A 12,830-nucleotide genomic window follows, 5' to 3' on the forward strand; every position below is an offset into this window, starting at 1 on the left:
CCTGTGCTACAATTTAGAGGACAGGAGAGTGACAGAGTGAATTTAAACATGAATTTACCGAACACAGCAAGTTGCCAGGAGAAAAAGAAACAAATGGTGCATTATTTGTTGCTAACCATAGACTTGGGATTAAAAATTAACCTGATGCTGTATTATTAAGCTTTATTTTCTATTTCATGGAAGTGAAAATATTTATCACCAGTGAAGCTTAGATTGCATCTTGAAAAAATGATTTATATGAAGATAAATATAATTCTTGTTCTAAGTGGTTACCTGAAATAGATTATTTATTATCCTGGAAGTTAAGATACCCATATCCGGGGCCAGCATGATGGCTCAATTAGCTAAGCCTCCGCTACCAAGTGCCAGGATCCCATATGGACACTGGTTCATATCCTGACTGTTCCACTTCCCTTCTAGTTCCCTGCTTATGACCTTGGGACTCTGCATCAACATGAGACCAGGAAGAAGTTCATGACTCCTGGCTTCAAATCGGTTCACCTCTGGCCATTGTACCCATTTGGTAGTGAACCAGAGAATTGGAGAGCTCTGTCTCTCCTTTTTATATAAATCTGCCTTTCCAATGAAAACAATTAAAAAAAAAATCAAGGGCCTGGCTCGGTAGCCTAGTGGCTAAAGCCCTCACATTGCATGCACCATGATCCCATTTAGGCAGCTGTCCTGGCAGCCCTACTTCCCATCCAACTCCCTGCTTATGGCCTGGGAAGGCAGTCAGGGACAGCCCGGGTCCTTGGGGCCCTGCACCCATGTGGGAGACCCCGAGGAGGCTCCAGGCTCTTTTATATTAAAATAATAATAATTATTATCATTAATGTCATCTTCTTAAAAGGTAAAGGATACAGAAAAAAAGTAAAAAAAAAAAAAAAAAAAGTAAGATATCATCCAAGAGAGAAAGAAAATCTAATGAGTGAGTTTCCTTACTGTATTCAAATAATCTGCTTTCTGATGTTAACCACAGAGCAACAAAAATCAAAACCAAAGAAAGGACATGAGATATTTTCAACATACCCTCAAGGCAGGAACAAGGTGAGAAAGACTGTCTCGGAGATAGGCATAGTGCCTGAAGGTATGATCGGAGAAGAGTGCAGGCATTGTCGGGCAGGTTTTAGCAGCATTGAAAATAAGAACCAACACTGCAATGTCTGACAAATCACTTAGTTAAGTAAACTCAGAAGCATAACAGGTTGAATTTGGCAAAAACGTGGCACCTCTACTTTCCACTCCCCAATCCTCTTAAAAGGAACTACGATATTCTAATAATCAAAGAAATACAAGTTCAAACACTCAGCTACAATTCCCCATTCTATTAAACTAGAAATCATGGCTCACAATACCAAGAAGACTAATAAATAGAAACGTAACACATGTAGCATGTATGGCATCAAAGTATGAAATGATATAATGCCTGTGAAAAGTAACAGGATGCCAAGCAGTTGAAGCCTTGTCTCTCTTCAGTAATTTCCTATTAAAACATTAACTGTGGGTAAATAAACTAATATCACATCATCACCTGGTTATAGAATCAGAGATAGACTAAATCAATGCTATATTCAAGAAACTGCCTAATAGTTCCATGCTGAATAAAAATGACACAGGAGCCAGCATTGCGGCACAGGGGCCTGAGCTGCCTCTTATGATGCTCACATCCCATATAAGGGCACCAGTTCATGTCCCAGGTTCCTGCTAACGCTCCTGGGAAAATGGTAGAAGATAACCCACATGCTTAGGCCCCTTTCGTCCTTGTGAGAGACCCAGCTGGAGTTCCCGGCTCCAAGCCTGCTCCAGCTCTGGCTGCTGTGGCCATTTGTAAAGAGAACAGAAGAAAACACCTTTCCTCTATTTCTTCTCTGTCACACAGTCTTTGAAATAAACAAAGCAAATAAAAATGACACATACAAAGAACTCATAACACTATTATCATACATTTTTTTCTTTCTCATATAAAGTGAATAAGGTAGATTCTATAATATTTAGAGAATATAAAAATAGCTATTGTCAATATTCATTGATGAAACAAAATTATAAAAATGAGCAGCAAAATCCCCCAAATTATTACAAAATAGGAGAAAGTTGCAAGCGTTGTGGCACAGTGAATTAAGATACTGCTTAGGATCCTTGAATCCCATAGAGGAATGCTGGCTCCAGTCCTGGCTACTCCCTTCAGACCCAGCTTCTTGCTACTGTCTCTAGAAAGGGAGCAGATGTTGGCCTGAGTACTTGGATCTCAGCCACCTGCGTGGGAAACCCAGGTTCCTGGCTCCTGGTATTTGGCGTTACGATGGACATGTGGGGAAAGGGCCAGCAAATGGAAGAAATCTCCTCCTCTTTGATTCTCTATCACTTTCCCTCTCAAATACACCAAATTTTTTTTTAACTTAAAACAAAATTATCAAAAACTAACAGCAGATCACTCTACCTATCAGAACTTCAGGTATTAAAACTTTCTTTTTACATTCTGGGTTTTCTATGTTCATTGTTTTTATAAAGGGGGTAAAATCAAGAATTAAAAGTAGGCCTTCCAATCCTTTACAAGTTTCTAATACCCAGCTTTTCCTTCTTCCTTACTAATAAAACACGGATGTTATTCCCTTTATTCTCTAACCTGCTGCCTAGACGACCAGTGCTCTAGTAACCATCCTGGAAAGCTAAAAACAGCAGGATAGAACAAAAAACAGGAATGTGCATTACCAAGAATAATACGGTGCAGCTATAATATGCAGCAGCACCTCATTGCTTACTGCCAGATTCACTGACATTAGAAAAAGCTAAAATCTTAATTTGTGGGGCCAGCAATGTGGTGCAAAATCACAGCTTGTGATTTTGGCATCCCATATCAACGTACCGGTAGGAGTCCTGGCTGCTTTGCTTCCGATCTAGGTTCCGGACAATGTGCCTGAAAAGCCAGAAATGACCCCACATCTTGGGTGCCTGTTACCCATGTGGGAGACCCGGATGGAGCTCCTGGCCTTAGCCTGCTCAGACATGGCTGGTAGTCTTTCTGCCTCTCTTCTCTCTCCCTTGCATCCCTTGGCCTTTCCCTTTATCACTACCTCAGTTACTGTACATAGTCTTCAAAAAACAATCTACTTTAAGCTGTATTTGAGAGCAAGTTCCATTACTTACAGTCAATTATAACTCCTAAGTAACAGAATTATTCAACTACCCTGAAAACCACCTGCTTTGGGCTTCTAAAACTGCAGCATCTTTGTTTTAAATGTGAATGAGTCTTCAGAGCACTTCAGTTTCAGGTACTTCAAAATATCTTCAGAGATTATTATAAGACATATACAACCAGTCTCTCTCTGAGAAGCTGAATTTTAAATAGCTATACTACACCTTGAGAGATAAACTCTGGGATGTGTCTTTCTTAGTGGTAAACAAGGAGTTAGAGGTTGGTTAGTAAATTAATTATACAGCTTTAAAAAAAATCCTCCCATGTCAGGCTGCCTAGGTTTGAGTACTGGCTTCTCTCCCAGTTCCAGTTTCCTGCTAATTGTAGCCCAGGAAAGCAGCAGGTGGTATCTCACATAGTTGGGCGTCTGTCACCCTTTGGCAAACACTGATCCTAGAAGCTGTATTTGGCAAGATCCAGCCAAAGGTGTTGCAGGCATAGGGGAAGGGAGAAACAGTAATGGATGACAAATCTTTGCATGTGTGAGTTGTGTATCTGTGTGTGCCCTTTACACAAACAAACAGAAAAGTTAAAAAAAAAAAAATACAACAGTTTAGCAAAATTCTCCAAATGCTTTGTGAAAATAAACAAAATCATAGAACATAATGTTTACCTGACTTTACCATCCACATGTTGGTCAATTCTTGTGTTTCGTTAAACACTTTTCTGGTTAACTGAGGATTTGTTCACTGATCCAAAAGAACCTTAGATAAGAACAGCATGATGGCTCAACAGGCGGATCCTCTGCTTCGAACCAACAGTATCACACAGGAGACCAGTTTGTGTGCCGGCTGCTCCACTTCTGACCCATCTCCCTGCTACTGGCCTGGGAAAGCTGTGGAGGATGGCTCAAGTCCTTGGGCTTGTGCATGCAAGCAGGAGACCAGGAAGATGCTCTAAGCTCCTGGCTTTACATCAGCTCAGCTCTGTCCATAATGACCATTTGGGGAGTGAACCAGTGGCTAGAAAGTCTCTCTCTCTGACTCTCCTTCTCTCTGTAAATCTGCATTTCAAATAAAAATGATGTTTCATAGAATAAAAAAAAAAAAGAAACAAGAAAAACAAAAAACAAACAAAAAAATGATCTTTAAAAAAAGGATCCAAAAGAACCCTGGGAGAATGTGGACACACTTATGTAGATGCACTACCACTACTGGAAAAAATTCAATTCTAAGAGACACTGCCTAAGGCTATCACAAGCTCACTAAACTTTTATCAGATGCAGAGTAACCATGTAATCAGTTTAGCCCATCACCTCCCTCTGATTGCAGATATTACATACAACCTAAGATACAGTAATATACATATAGCTTTAAAAGCAGAGATTTCTGGCCTTGAATCCATATCCGCTTCTTAGAAACCCCCTAAACTCTCTTATCTTCACGTTCTTCCTCTATAAACCGGGAATAACACCTCTGTCTAGATCAGTCATAAAATGTACCAAACATAAAACAATTGTGAGAAATACAGTAAGTACTAAATCACCAGCAAAAATAGTTAGTAGTATTAAATTATAAGAATGAATTGTTGTTTAAACAAAATATATATAAGTTAACAATAAAAACCAGAGGTTCCCTCAGGACACATTCTTTTAACTAAGGAAACAAACCAAACTGCAGGGCGCCCTAGCCACACTGTAGTAATGTTCCTGCCAAGTCAGCACAAAGGATACATGCTGGATCATCCATGTCCGGTTCAGCCGTATCAAAAAAAGGGTGGGTGCTCAAGAGCTCTGGCACCAAGGGAAGTACCAAGGTTGGATGACGGCTCCCCAGAAACTTCAAGCACCTGAAATAAACAAGAACACACATCAGGAAATTGCTAAAGTCTTTAGAAAGGACTGAGAATTGGAATCAGAAAACTTAGATCAAGCATAATTAATCAACATTCAGTGTCTCCTCAGAACTATAGTTCCTGCTAAGTCTTCATGCTCACAAAATCCCCTACACCACAAATGACATTCTCCTTGAAAAGAATTAAGTGTATTATGATGAATTGGCTGAATTAGATATTCATGAAGAAATGGCAAAACAGAAAAACAGATATGAAAAATCAAATCAAGATCAAAGATTCCCTTGGTAGTTTTAGTGCTCTTTTTTTTTTTTAAGATTCATTTATTTTTATTAGAAAGGCATATTTTACAGAGAGGAGAGAGAGAAAAATCTTCCGTCCACTGATTCACTCTTAAAGTAGCCACAACAGCTGGAGATGAGCCGATCTGAAGCCAGGAGCTAGATCTTCCAGATCTCCCATGCGGGTGCAGGGTCTCAAGGCTTTGGGCCACCCTCTACTGTTTTCCCAGGCCACAAGCAGGGGAGCTGGAAGGGAAGTGGAACAGCCGGGACACGAACTAGCATCCACATGGAATCCTGGCAGATGCAATATGAGGATTTAGCCACTAGGCTATCGCACCAGCCCTGCATTTTTTGTTTTTAATAAGTCTTCCAAATATTTAACTCTCAGCCTTCCTACTTTTATCTGCTTATTTTTTAAGAAAAATACTTACTTATTTGAAAGTCAGAGTTACAGAGAAATAGGGAGCGATAGAACAGATACTCTATCTATTGGTTCACTACCCAAATGACTGCAAAGGCCAGGGCTGACCTGGCTGAAGCCAGGACACTGGAACGCCATTCATGTCTCCCACATGTATATCAAGGGTTCACATATTTGGATCATCCTCTACTGCTTTCTCGGCTATGTCAACTGGGAGCTGAATCAGACATGGAGCAGCTGACTTGAACCAGCACTCAAATGTCAGATAGCAGCTTAACTTGTTACAACAACCAGCAGCAGAAGGCTCTTTACTTTTAGTAACAAATCATGTTGAAAATCAATAAACTATTTACAGTTGGAGTGATCTCACCATATAAGCTTGCTTAAAATGTGGAACAACATAACACTCATGTTTTAAAAATGCTTATTTGTATTCATCTACTTGAAAGGCAAAGAGACTCTAGAGACAGAGAAAAATCTTCCAACCGTGGATTCAGGCCCCAAGTGCCCCAACAGCAAGTACTAGGCCAGTTAAAACAAGGAATCTAGAACTCTGTCTATGTTTTCCACGTAGGTGGCATGCACCCTCCACCTTTAGCCAGTGTCTATCAAATCCCAGAGTGCACTACTAAAAAGCTGGATCAGAAGGAATTGAATTAGTACTACAATATGGGATAGAATGTCCCCAGGAGTGGTTTAACCTGAAATGCCACAACATCCATTCTCATAGCATGAATTTTATATTACATGAGCACAAGTAGTTCTTCAAATGAAGGTTCACCAACAGTGTTAACAGTAAGATTATAATCAGTAAAGCTAGAGAAGATTAATGGTGAAACTGTGAATTTTCAAATGTATATGAAGTGTTGTCTTATATCTAATCTCCATGAAAATGTTGGCAGTCCTGTACAAAATGTAAAATAGAGAAAGGAATACTTAATATTATTTAGAAGACAAAGGAGATCCATTTGATTCACCTCTGCACCTTTCACACCTACCACAGTGTTGGGTGCACAGTCATCAGCACACAGCAAGCACCTAAAATTTCCTACGTGATAAGTAATATAAATAATCTAAACTGTGAAATCCATTTTAGGAATCAGATTCCTGAGAACATTATTAGATTAAATCAGGTTTCTAAATTATTGGCAAAGGAAGGTCATATCCTCAACCTGTAATGATTCACCCAATAATGCCACTATTTACCACACTATGACATTCAGTAAGTTGGGGAGGCAGATGGTCCTTACTTCCATATGGAGTCCCGATCAGTAGGGTACTTGGCTAAGTTTTTCAGCAGTTCAACCAGTGCAAGATGAATCCCTTCTTTAGTTGAAACATTAGTACAGCACAAGAGTTCATGAAGAGCCTCTCTAATATCTCTGGATGAATCCTTAAAACAAAACAAAACACCAAGTTAGCAAGATAGCAAGAGTAATAGCAGTCAATGCTGATGATCAAAAGCAGACTCCACGCAGCATCCTTCGCCCCAACCACCTTCTCATTACAGCAGTTGGAAGTTTCCTGGCTGACATTCCTGCAAAAGGACCAGACATAGCAGCTCTGATCCCTTTGTTTTTTAATCTTTTTCTTTCTGTCTGGAACTCAACCATGATGTTGAAGGTTTAAGAGCCTAAGAAGGACAAAGAAAAAAGAAAGCTAGAACCGGCATTCCTCAACTGAGCAGCTACCCCAGGTTCTGGAATTCCTGGTTTGTACTTCCCATTACACAGGAAAAACAAGCATTAGATGGTAACTTACTATCACAAAGTCCCTTAACTACAGCTGGACACATTCATAATTTACAGTTTTATTCAAAACAATTTGCTCTATCATTCAAAAACAATTCCGAAAGTTTTTATTGGGAACAGGTCACATGTAAACTGTTAAGAATACAAATGGCCTCTAAGTCACTCATGACAAAGTGAGAAGGAAGGATACCAAACATATTTCAAGGCGCAGTAAAAATGTGGAGGATTACACATGCCTGAAAGAACATTAAGGAGACTCACAGGGGCCCAGTGCAATAGCTTAGCGGCTAAAGTCCTCACCTTGAATGCTCCAGGATCCCATATGGGCGCCAGTTCTAATCTCGGCAGCCCGCTTCCCATCCAACTCCCTGCTTGTGGCTTGGGAAAGCAGTCGAGGATGGCCCAAAGCCTTGAGACCCTGCACCCAGTGGGAGACCTGGAAGAAGCTCTGGGCTCCTGGCTTCAGATTAGCACAGCACTGGCCATTGTAGCTTGGGGAGTAAAACATTGTATGGAAGATTTCCTCTACGCCTCTCCTCCTCTCTGTATATCTGACTTTCTAATAAAAATAAAATAAATCTTTTTTTTAAAAAAGGGGAGGGCTCACAGAAATACTAAAGCTATCATTGGTTCTGGAAAAGTCCATGGTAATTCACCAGATGGCTGGAGTACATGCAGCAGGAAATCCAAGAAGCACAGATGGGATGCACTAATGCATGACAGAAAAACCATACTGAAGAGCCTAGAAATGCAATACATTTGTATGGCTGGGGTTAGGATACAGAAGTATATAGCATCCGGAGTAGCCATATTTCTGCACTCTAGAAACTTAGCATCTAGAGGGTAGACAGATACACACAAGGACTAGGAGCAGCAATCACTTTATTGTTCCTAAATAGGAATACAGTACTTACACTCAATCTCCTCAGAGATACTTGTAGAATAAAGGACTTCAGAGGAGACAACAGCTGAGATGCAACTTGAAGAATTCATTTATTTTTCTAGCTAAAAAAAACTCAACATCGTTGAATACTTACTAAACATTCAAACATTCATCAAGCATGTAAATGTATATGTGTATGTGTCAGGTACCAGGGATGCAAAATAGTGATTAAAATCAAATCCACGGTCTCCCAAGTTTCATTCCAAGAGGAAGAGAAAAACACAGCTGGGCCCAGTGCAGTAGCCTAGTGGCTAAACCCTCGCCTTGCATACACCGTGATCACATGTGGGTGCCAGTCCATGTCCTAGATGCTCCACTTCCCATCCAGCTCCCTGCTTGTGGCCTGGGAGAGTAGTCAAGGAGAGCCTAAAGCCTTGGGATACTTCGTGGGAGATCCAGAAGAAGATCCTGGCTCCTGGCTTCAGATTGGCTCAGCTCCAGCCATTGTAGTCACTTGGGAAGTGAACCAGAGGACAGGAGATCTTTCTCTTTGTCTTTCCTTAAATCGGCCTAATCAATCAATCCAACAAATCAGTCATCTTTTCCATATAACTGGATATTGGTTCTAGAACTTCCTTCACATACCAAAATGCACAAATGTCCAGGTGCCTTAATGTAAAATGTTTGCATGTTTTAAAGATGCCGTAAAGTCTACAGGGCTAGCACTGAGAAAATCACAAATGAATAGTAAGAGATGCCATCGAGAGGTATATTTTTTGCTCCCAATATCTCCTACTAAATACAATAAAGTGATTAGAAATGGTTAGCAATAACTTATTTATGCAAATAAAATGGACACCACACATTTATTCTGCTCTTATCATCTTCACAGCATTTTTTCTTAGTTTTGAAAAATTGGGGAGAGAGAGAGATTCAACTATCTACTTGAAAGTCAGAGTTACAGTGAGAGAAGGAGAGAAAGAAATCTTCCATTCACTATCTCATTTTCCAGGTGGCTACAACAGTTTGGGCTAGGCCGGGCCAAGCCAGGGGCTTCACCTGTGTCCCCCACGTTGCTGACAGATGTCCAAGTACTTGGGTCATCTTCCACTGCCTTTTCCAGGCCACCTCACAGATAGCAGCATTACTCACTATGCCACAACACCAGACCCTAAAAACCTTTTGATGCGAACAATTTAAAACATAAATAAAAGTAGAACAAAAAAATTCCTCAATTTGAACAACTATTAACTCGGCATTTATTTGTTTATCTGTACCTTTATAGATTCCTTCAAAGCAGAATATTAAAGACACCATAGAAACTACAGCACTTCACTGGTAAACAATTAACTCATAAACAACTCTAAACAATAAAAATATCATACAGCAAACTATAAAGCCAATATTATGCCTAAAAAGTAATAAAAAAAAGAAAAATATTTTGTGCCTAAAAATGTAGTCATTCTCAATGTTAAATTCAAGTCAGTATTACAGTTTCCTGATTGATTCACATGTTTTGTTTGCTTTAATATTTCAGATAAAGTCCACAAACTATAGTTTTTAATATGTCCTCTTAACTGTCTTTCAAAATACAAAATCCTTTTCATCTCACTTTTTATTTTTTTTGCAGTTTCTCCTCTTTATGTCCTGTGACAGTAGTTACACTTTGAGTACTGATCACGTTGATTTCAATTTAAAAGACAGAGAGGAAAAAAGTTTTCATTCACCAATTCGCTCCCCAAATGCCTCAAACATCTGGGCTGAGGGCTGGGAGTCAGCAAACCAGGCCGGGTCTTCTCGGGCTTGGCAGACTCCCAGTTGTCTGCACTGCTTTCTATGCCCTCTGTATCAGCAAGAACCTAGATGCTCTGATATGAGACAGACATCATACACAGGATTTCAACCAACAGGCAAAATATCTGTTCCGTGAATTCAGTCTTTAAAAGGAAAAAAAGATTTATTTCTTTCAAAGGTCAAGTTACAAATGTGTGTGTGTATTTGCGTCTCTATATATGGACATATTTCCATTTACTCATATGAAAACTTTGGACACTCAGAGATTATTTGCATCTGGGTCTTTTTATTAGGATTGTAGACATCTACAAAAGTGACTATTTGCTTTCTTTCTTTGTTTTTTTTTTTAAGATTTTTTATTATTATTGGAAAGCCGGATATACAGAGAGGAGGAGAGACAGAGGGGAAGATCTTCCACCCGATGTTTCACTCCCCAAGTGAGCCGCAACGGGCTGGTGCGCGCCAATCCGATGCCGGGAACCAGGAACCTCTTCCAGGTCTCCCACGCAGGTGCAAGGCGAGGACTTTAGCCACTAGGCCACGCCGCCGGGCCCCGACTATTTGCTTTCTATAAAACAAGCGTATCTTGTTCTATTTCCACCATAAATCTGAAATCAGTCACTTCTCTTGGGAACGTTGATTCTTTACAGTAAGAAATGGGATACAGAAAACATTTTGGTTTTTTGATGTTTTACAGATTTATTTATTTATTTATTTGAAATATTTATTTATTTTATTACAAAGTCAGATATACAGAGAGGAAGATCTTCCGTCCAATGATTCACTCCCCAAGTGAGCCGCAATGGGCCGGTGCGCGCCGATACGGAACCAGGAGCCAGGAACCTCTTCCGGGTCTCCCACGCGGGTACAGGGTCCCAATGCATTGGGCCGTCCTCGACTGCTTTCCCAGGCCACAAGCAGGGAGCTGGATGGGAAGTGGAGCTGCCAGGATTAGAACCGGCGCCCATATGGGATCGTGGGCTTTCAAGGCGAGGACTTTAGCTGCTGGGCCATGCCGCCAGGCCTAAGATTTATTTATTTATTTTTAATGGATTGATTTACAGAGAGAAGGAGATAGAAAGATCTTCCATTTGCTGGTCCACTCCCCAAGTAGCCGTAAAGAGCTGAGCCAATCTGAAACCTGGAGCCAGGAGCTTCTTCTGGGTCTGTCATGTGGGTGTAGGAAACCGGACTTTCAAAAAAAGTTTTCTAGGGCCTAGAGGAAGCTCTTAGCTCCTTGCTTTGAATCAGCTCGGGTCCAATCGTCACGGCCACTTGGGGAGTAAACCAGCAGATGAAAAATGATCGTTCTGTTTCTCCTTCTCTCCGCAAACTCTTTCCAATAAAAATAAATGAATCTTTTTTAAAAAAGAAAAAGAAATAAAGTCTGATTTTCTTGGGCTGCCTTTGTGATGTGGTGGGTTAACCTACCACTTGCTCTACCAACACCTCAGATTAGAACATCCATTCAAGCCTTAGCTGCTCCCTGATCCAGCTCCCTACTAATGTAGTTGGACTCCAGCAGAGGATGGAATGAACCAAGCATTCAGGCCCCTCCCAACCATGTGGGAAACCCAGATGGAATTTCAGGCTCTTGATTTGGCTTGGTCAGTCATTGCGGCCATTTGCACAGTGAAGCAGTGAATGGAATACCTCTAACTTTACTTTCTAGAAAAATAAAATCTTTTTTAAAAAGCAAGGCTTCCTGATACATGAATACACTCTCTAAACCTCAGTCTGTTTGGAGTGCATTCCTACGAATGTCACAGCTTCCTCGGGTCATCAAGCTCTGGATCCCTTCATCGTCCTACAATTCTCTGTAGCCCTCCCCTGCCCCAGCCTCTGGCAACCACAATTTTTTTTTCTGCTTCAGTTTTTTTGTTTCGAAAATGTCACATGAACAGAATCATGTAATATGCTTTATTTTAATTTTTTAAATTTATTATTATTTATTTCAAAAGCAGACTTATAGAAAGATAGGTAGAGATGGAGAGAGGGCTCCATCCCAAATGGTTCACTCCCAAATGGCAAAAAACGACCAGGGCTAAGAAATGTTTCGCAAGGGGCTGGCACAATGGTTCAATTGGCTAATCGTCGATCAGCAAACGCCAGACTCCCACATGAAACCAGTTACTCCGGCTACTCCATTTCCCACCCAGCTCCCTGCTGTGGCCTGGGAAAGTAGCAGAGGACGACCCAAAGCCTTGAGACCCTGCATTCATCTGTGTGGGACACACAAAGGAGGCTTCAGATTTCCTCAGATCCAGCTATGACAACCATTTCAGGAGTAAATAGAAATCTGCATTCCAATAATAATAAATAAATGTTTAAAAATATTTCTTATGCACATACTACATGTAAATCATCACATTAAACCATGAAAGGAATACAGTGAAGAGCAAGCACCACTGAGGCTTTCCCGAGGAGTTCATAATCTCATCCAAGAAGTAAGAAAAATATACAAATTCTGCTGTAATAGATAAAATGTGCAAAGTAGAGATCCATGGTCCTGTAACTCACTAATACGCATTAAATTGAAGGGATGAGAAATAGAGAATCTTTCTGAGAAATGAAGCAAGAGGGCAAATCAACCTGTCCCTCTTACCACAAAACTCCTCCAAAGGTTTTCTACAGGGCTTAGAATAAAATTCAGACATCTTACAATGGCCTGCATGGTCTTCACCTGCTCCCTCCTAACACAGCTCTCAGCCTT

At 40.5% G+C, this 12,830-nt stretch overlaps 1 protein-coding gene across 1 annotated transcript in view; it reads right to left on the reverse strand.

The window, feature by feature from the left end:
• Positions 1-12,830, reverse strand: part of INTS4 (integrator complex subunit 4) — a 96,012-nt gene that overhangs the window by 25,005 nt on the left and 58,177 nt on the right. The window contains exons 12-14 of the mRNA XM_004589854.4: positions 6,940-7,082; positions 4,866-4,981; positions 1,030-1,163 (exon numbers count right to left, since the gene is read on the reverse strand). Coding sequence (XP_004589911.2) covers positions 1,030-1,163; positions 4,866-4,981; positions 6,940-7,082 — 393 coding nt within the window. The remainder of the gene's footprint in view (positions 1-1,029; positions 1,164-4,865; positions 4,982-6,939; positions 7,083-12,830) is intronic.

The sequence above is a fragment of the Ochotona princeps genome, chromosome 4 (assembly GCF_030435755.1).
Source record: "Ochotona princeps isolate mOchPri1 chromosome 4, mOchPri1.hap1, whole genome shotgun sequence".
NCBI lineage: Eukaryota > Metazoa > Chordata > Mammalia > Lagomorpha > Ochotonidae > Ochotona > Ochotona princeps.